Source organism: Manacus vitellinus, unplaced genomic scaffold (genome assembly GCF_001715985.3).
Source record: "Manacus vitellinus isolate BGI_N305 unplaced genomic scaffold, ASM171598v3 scaffold_18_pilon, whole genome shotgun sequence".
Classification (NCBI taxonomy): Eukaryota; Metazoa; Chordata; class Aves; order Passeriformes; family Pipridae; genus Manacus; species Manacus vitellinus.
This window is the reverse complement of record NW_021939324.1, coordinates 13244252-13251625: the sequence shown is the minus strand read 5'-3', so window position 1 is coordinate 13251625 and position 7374 is coordinate 13244252. Positions and strand designations below refer to the sequence as shown.

Here is a 7374-nt window from a genome sequence, read left to right as displayed (position 1 = left end):
TCAATGTCACCACAGAAGCACTCATCTGGAGGCAATGAAGTATTTGAGCTTGTAGTATTAGTAATAAGGTGAAAGGATAGCAGACTACAAAGAAATTAAAAATAAATGAAGGAAAAAGCCTAATGAGCCAATGCTATAAAGCAAAGCCAAGAAACTTAGGTATTTGTATAATTAATTAAAAATACTGTAAGGTAAATGTATATAGATTAGTCAAGACATCAGAGCTAGTATTTTAATAAGGGAGGTTAAAATACAGCAGGAGGATAGCTATACAAGCAGTATGAAGCAAAAAGTAGTCAATGTTCATGCATAACAGCACACAATGGGTTCTGTACTCATGCCTATTATCAGTTGTGTGGGTAAAATGAACAATTTTCACTTAAAACCATACAAGATGTAATAATTTTTTTATTTAACATTTAATTGTGCTAAAAAAGGCAATTGCACTGGAACTTATATTAATTGGTCCCCCCTTCCTCTCCCATGTGTCCTTACATTACCTTTAGAACTCATCACAAAATCACATCAAAACCATTCTATAAAAGCTATGACATGAAAACCATTCTGTGATAGTATACAACCCTTTAGTTTTCTATCTACTGAAAAATCATTAAAGTTCCTATGTCAATAAATGGCAGTCTGGTTAATAAAAGACATACTTTAATTTTCAAGTGTATAGTCACTACAGATATGCAAAAGCAGAATTGTTGTACTCAAAGTCCACAATAACAATAGCTACAGAGAAGACCAGGATTACAGAGAATGACAGCATGGAGTCAGAAGGAAGCCCTCAACTGACAGAACTTAGAAGCTGTAGCAATCCACAGAAGAGAGACCTGTTACAAGCCTTGATAAACTAGGTCTGAAAAAGCGAAGACAGATACTGCTAGGAAACATAGCATAACAAAATATGGGTCATGTGGGAAGCACGTAGTGGTAAAGTTGCACACTCAACCTCTGCAGCACTTTGCACAGAAAGATGTTTCAGCTTTCCCAACTGTTTATCTCGAAGGCAATACATTTGTTTGCAAAGGCACATTCTTGAGCAGACACTTCTCTGTTATTTCCAAATTTCTTCAAGGCCATGTACAGGGGGAGCTGCATTACTCTGAATTTTGCATCTTCAGCATACAGCAAAATACTAAAGGAAATTAAGAAGACTTCAGGCAATCTAAAAAATCTAAACCATAGAATATATAGAACATATATAAAATATGATTTTTAAAGTAAAAAAAGACTGTTAAACATCTTTACATTGTCTATTACCTGAATTTGTGTCTTATAAAAGCAGCTGAAATAAAAATTCCACAATGCAAATCTTGTTATAAAACAGAAGACCAACTTAAGCAGGTAAAATTGAGAAGTTAAGCAGTTAAAAAGATTTTTTTTTCCAAGAGACTTTTTTCTTTTGCCATATTTCACACTCTTCAATAACATATTAAAAATCATCCAACAAGAAGTGATTGACGATATAAAAGAAATCTATTATGATGCCTAAGTATATCCTATCTCCGGATTAAGAGTACTGCTGTTGTTTTGTTTTTAAGTACATATGTAGGTCACACTATTTGTGAAAAGCTTCTAGGCGCATTCTGTTTGGATCTTCTGGATGTCTCAGGGCCATTCCAAATCGCAGCAGCAGCTCAATGTAAGGTGGCCAAAACGACTCATTGATTGTCACATAAGGTTCATGTGGTGTGGCCATTAATTTATTTATCAGAATCTGGAAGACCAAAAGGATAAGATTTAGGAAATAAACAAAGAGCTAGATTTTTATCTCCTTTAACCAAATCTATACAAATTCCTGTAATGTAGGCAATATAAGAAATACTGACTACAGGAGAAATACAAGACCTGTTCAAAGTAGAAGCAAAGAACTTCCAATTAACTTCATTGCATCATTTTTTATGTAAAAATTAGAACCAGAATTCTCCTTTTATTGAAAATAAATATAGACTAAATTCCTTATCTAAATAGAGAATTCATTAATAGAGTTAGAAACAAAATCAGTTTTGACATACATTTTCAGTTCATGGAGACAGTGTTTATGCCCTCATAATATTGCTCATCGGGAATATTGCACACATTACAGATTAAGTAATCTTACCCATCCCATGGTGCTCTCTCTATTGATCCCAGATATTTAATCTTTCCACTCAGAGGTTCTAAATGTTATACTTTCCCAATTTCAGTAAGTACAAAATATTGTCTGCCCCTTATTGCTAAAGACAAACTCAAAATCCTTGCTACCAGACTATATTCTTTTTTCACTTGTTGCTATTTAAAAAAAACAAACTCCAAATACACAACTGCTCCTCAGAACATTCAGAAGAATTGTTCCAGTTTTGTACTTATTTGACCCAATTATGAGAATTTACTCCAAATGCATTATTTGAGATGAATTTTTACTTAGTCTCTTCTGTCATCTGATATTCCAAAATAGCCTTTAGGCTGTAACATTTATATCTGTACGTAAGAAAACACTTTTCAATTTTAACAGGGACTTCAAGCTAGAACCACATCACTCAACAAATAAAAACCTCCCAGAAAACAAAGATAAGGGACACTGACACTTTAGGCCAAGACAGTTAAAATTAAAAACAAATCTGAATTTTTCAAGGTAGTATGTTCCTCCAAATGGAAATCAGGCATTACTTGGATGTGTTCACATTTTAAGGAGATTAACAATAACATCAAATATGAAGGGCAATTTTTAAGCATTAGAAGAACTTTAAAATTCTAATTCCACGAGAAACTGTGCCAATTCTAAATTCTCATCTGTTTTCAAGCTCTGCCTAATCTGACATTAATAGGTATGCTCAGATATCTGAAGCATGTAAAATTATTTTGATGATGCAAGCACAAAGCCTGGGTTTTAAACTAAAGTACAACAATGTTATAGTGATCAGATAACAGCATCTTAGTACCAGAAAGTTTTTATCCATCACGTTGTGCCTGAGAAAAAAACTTTTTCCCCCAGGGACATTTTATATACATAGATGCTTTGAACTGTTTGAAGAGAAAGGATAGAGGAGGAATAAGAAACTTCACTTCAAATGCTACATTTAAGGCAAGAAAGAAAATTATGCTTTGTAATTCAAATTCATAGATTGCACTGTAATTAAAAACTCACACAAAGCACTTATAAATTAGAAATGCATTAATTGGACCAGTTTCCTCATATGAGAAGATAATCATGCATGAGACTACATATTAGTTGGTCCTTCTGAGATTACACATGAACTGATTCTTCTATAACTGTTATTGCATTAAGTTCAGAAAAATTTTTATTGAAACAGTACAAAATATAGTGTGAAATGGACCAATTTTTTTGTTAAGCCCTGTATTTTTCTCTCCTAATATGAGCCACTAAGGCGCAAAAAATTCTTTAAACTAAACATTATAAAATCAAGAAATAAGAGATAACCACACTCCAGCTTAAACTGAAGATTATTGCCACAGCTCTTGTAAAAATTGGGGTTTTATTTTGATAGGAATTAAAATAGAAAACTGACTTATCTGAATATCTCTTCTTTCAGTTTAAAACCATTCCCCCTTGTCCTATCACTATCTACCTGTATAAAAAGTTGCTCTCTCTCTTTTTTACAGGCCCCCTTTTAGTACTGGAAGGTTGCAATGAGGTCTCCCTGAAGCCTTCTTAAAGATGTAAAATTCTTAAATATTCTACATTAACTATCTTAACCAAATGCCAGATACTGTCATTCATCTTAGTAATATTAATAAATGCATACCACTTTATTGCTATTGTTATTATTACTATTATATGATCTGAGTATTGAAAAATCCCCCAAATCTCTACATAATAAAACTATCTTACCTCTAAAATGTCTTGCAATGCTAGCAGTTCTACAGCTGGCTCTGAAGAAGAGTTCTGGAAAGATAAACATCCCCACAGCCAAATTAATAAAACCTCAAACTAGTAAGGAAAGATGTTAATTGACAAATGAAAATAATCACACAATTATTTGATTGCATAGTGCACAACAGATGAAAACTTTTACTTAGATTTAGTCATGACAGAAATACAAGGTAGTATTTAAAACTAGTTTTAAAACCAGTTCAAAATCCTACACTTCAAATGTAACATTTTTTTAATTATTAAAAGAGATTAATCTTAAGTGATCATGTTTCTGTTTGTGTTTATGTTTAAATAAAACCAACTACATCACACTTATAATGTAGTATAGTGCAGAACCTTCTATGAATATGAATATGAATATGTTAGGGAAAAAATGTTTTTCACGAGCTTTGGATAAATATTTACAATACAAATTTGACAAAACTTCATTTCATACTGCCTTAATATTTTTTCATGACTTGCCAATGAATATTTATTCACTCTTACTTTAAATTCAATTCTGACAATAATCAAAAATCTGGGGGGGGGGAAGGTGATGATAAAATATTATTAAAAAATTACTTGTTTTCCTTTGTAGCAAGCAAATCAAGCCATTTGTCTATACACCAATAGAGATTCCTTAGGTAGCAATGCTACTGGATCTGCTTGTGCTGTTGCATGGTGAACCTGATTGTTTAATTTTTCAGTTTTATCCTTTTTACCCTTCCACTTCACTTTCAAAAAATTAAGGAGGTAATGCAGCACTGGCACCTGCTTACTCAGCATTGCTATTGAATATGTCAATTAAGTCCTAAGATATTAATAGCTGTGCTGGACCTTATAGGAACTTCTGGAACAGAAGAATACGAGCAAGAAAGAAAAACTTGTAAAAAGCAAGTTCTGGCACCTTTTTTTCAGTCACACTTTGTAATATTATCACCTTCAGAGTCAGAAGGGGGACACACTGCCTGCTCCATGGCAATGTTGCAAACCATGGAGGCTCAATAATGCCTATTTTTGTGCCTTTATCTTGATACTTGGTTGAGGAAATAGAACTTACACTAAGTGAAAAACGTTCCTTAGAGCAAACATAAGGATACTTCACAGCCTCGGCTGTTTTATTTCCCTGGTCAAAAATACTACTTTGTAACTTAAGGTAGTGGTTCAATATTCATGTTTCAAAGCTGAAATCAGATTATGACTTCAGCAATTATTAAAATTTATTGTATACCAAGAATAATATCCTAAGGATATTAGTGTGAAGAGGTTTGCACTCTCACAGAACTAGCAAACATATTTTGCTAGGTTTATCATACACATTGTATACTTTGTAAAATTATTTTACTTATATATTTTGTCACTGATACAATAAGTACCTTTAATTAATTAATGATTATAAAGTCAATTTAAGCAAGATGTGCAGCATTTAGTTATTTAACCTGAAAGGCACCTTCTCCCTTTTGTCAGATAGATTCGCATAAAGAATATTCCTCAACTTATGACTTTTCATATTCTTCTCTTGAAAAAAAAAAAAGTCTTTTTTTATCTAAGATTTAAAATGCAAGCTAATTCTTACCACAGTCACTACCTATATTAAAGGTGTTGGACTATAGCAAGGGAAGCTAACCTGGGCTGCTGTGACCCAGTCTTCACTCGCACTCCCAAACCCAGATGCATGTGCCTGCTGAAAGAAGGGTGGAACTTGACCAGCGAGGCTTCTAGCAGTTCACACTACTGTGTCCTACAAATGTCAGCCCCACGTATTTTTCTCATACAGGACTATTGCGAACATAAGATGTTTCCACAAAGTGCAGTTAACAGGGGACCTGTAGTTAAGCCACTGAGACCCAAAGGAGTCAAACAATATAGAAGAAACTGAATTCACAAGGAGTGAAAAGAAAGAAAAAGATATGTCAGAAAGCAAACTGTGTTTAAGAGTTCAGGAAATGCATAAATAAAAGTTAAACTAAGGAAAGATAAAACCTTGTGCTGAAATTATTCAAAATAAATTTTTTGTTTTAGTAAAAGTGATTGGTGACAGCCAACATGCCTTCACTGAAGACCAACTGCACCCAACAAATTTGGTGGCCTTTTATGACGGAGTTATAGTGTTGCTGGAGAACAGAAGAGCAACTAATGTCATCTACCCGGACTTGTGCAAAGCATTTGACATCCTTGCATCCAAAGCATGACATCCTTGTCTCCAAACTGGAGAGACTGAGAGCAAAATGTGTCATATTTACTAATAGTGGGAAACGAAGGCATTGGTATGCAGAAAAACTAAGATTAAACAAAATAAGATGTTTGAATAATACATTGAAAAAGATCATCGTGTCTTGAAATCTCCACTTAGTATTTTTATATGCAAAAGATACAAAATACCTATGTGCAAAATCAAGATTTTTTTTAACTAAAAGCTTCCTCAGTTGCAAATAACAGATAGAAAGAGACAAGGGTGTAATTAGTTGCTTTGGTGATAGATGTGAGCTAGTAGTTTTATTTATAATATTGTTTTTTACCAGGTTCCAAAAAGATCAATCCAAGTGAAAACAAATATAGAAAATGGGTATTATTAGGATAAGCCAGGGAATTGAAAAATAGTCTTATGTGAGAACATAAAAGTGTTGCTAGTTCAAACAGCAAAACAAAGAAAGAAAAGGTATAAGATTGCTGTCGAAAAATGCATCAGGAGGAATAAAGACAAGGAAAAAAAAAAGACTATTCTAAGAAAAATACTGGTGTAAGAATACATGGATCTGTGGAAGCTATGAGAGTTTCTAACCAGAGTACTGAGGTGCTAAAAAACCCCCAGTAGAAGCAGTAGTAATAAAAATTATCTGTTTTAAAATGGAGCTCAATGATAATATTAAAGGAATTATATTTTGTGGTTGTCTGAAATAACAGGGAACTGGATGAAAGAATCCTTTCTGTTTCTGTCATCTTAAGTATGTCTGAAATAAAAATCAAGCCCCTCCCTTTACTTTTCAGCTTTTTTGTATCTATCAAATACTAGAGTAATAGTTCTATTTTTACTGCAGACTTTGAATTTATTATGCAAAATACTCCCTGGCTGCCTATTTTCCCTAAAGTTTTGAGATAATTTTTGGCCCAATTTGCCTGAACAAAATCTGATGGTTAACATTCTAAACTACTCTGTAATTATAAACACTTGTCCTTATTGTTCTAAAACCACTGTTAGACAATTAAAATTTACTTTGCCAAGGAAAACAGGAATCCACTTGCCTAGCTGAGTAAAAAAGAAAATGGGTCAATTTGGATTAAACCTCCCACCATTTTCAAATTTGGCACAGCTTGCAGTTCAGTAGGAAATACAATACAGTATTATGCATTTAGAAAAGAAAATATCCAGCTAGAAACACCCTTAAATAATATAAATGAACCTGAAATATATAAATTAAACCTAAAGGATCATCCACAAGAACTATACTTATTTCAAAATATAACTGTAGATTCTATGCTAGTGACTTTAAACAGATACTGCATCTAATTAAATA

At 33.0% G+C, this 7374-nt stretch overlaps 1 protein-coding gene across 4 annotated transcripts in view; it reads right to left on the bottom strand.

Moving 5' to 3' along the window:
• Window positions 1-643: 643 nt before the first annotated feature.
• CENPK (centromere protein K) overlaps window positions 644-7374 on the bottom strand; it is a 20257-nt gene continuing 13526 nt past the window's right edge. For all 4 annotated transcript variants that reach the window (XM_018070356.2, XM_018070355.2, XM_018070358.2 and 1 more), the window contains 2 exons: window positions 3839-3892; window positions 644-1723 (listed from right to left, as the gene is read on the bottom strand). In XM_018070356.2, coding sequence (XP_017925845.1) covers window positions 1565-1723; window positions 3839-3892 — 213 coding nt within the window. In that variant the 3' untranslated portion in view covers window positions 644-1564. The remainder of the gene's footprint in view (window positions 1724-3838; window positions 3893-7374) is intronic.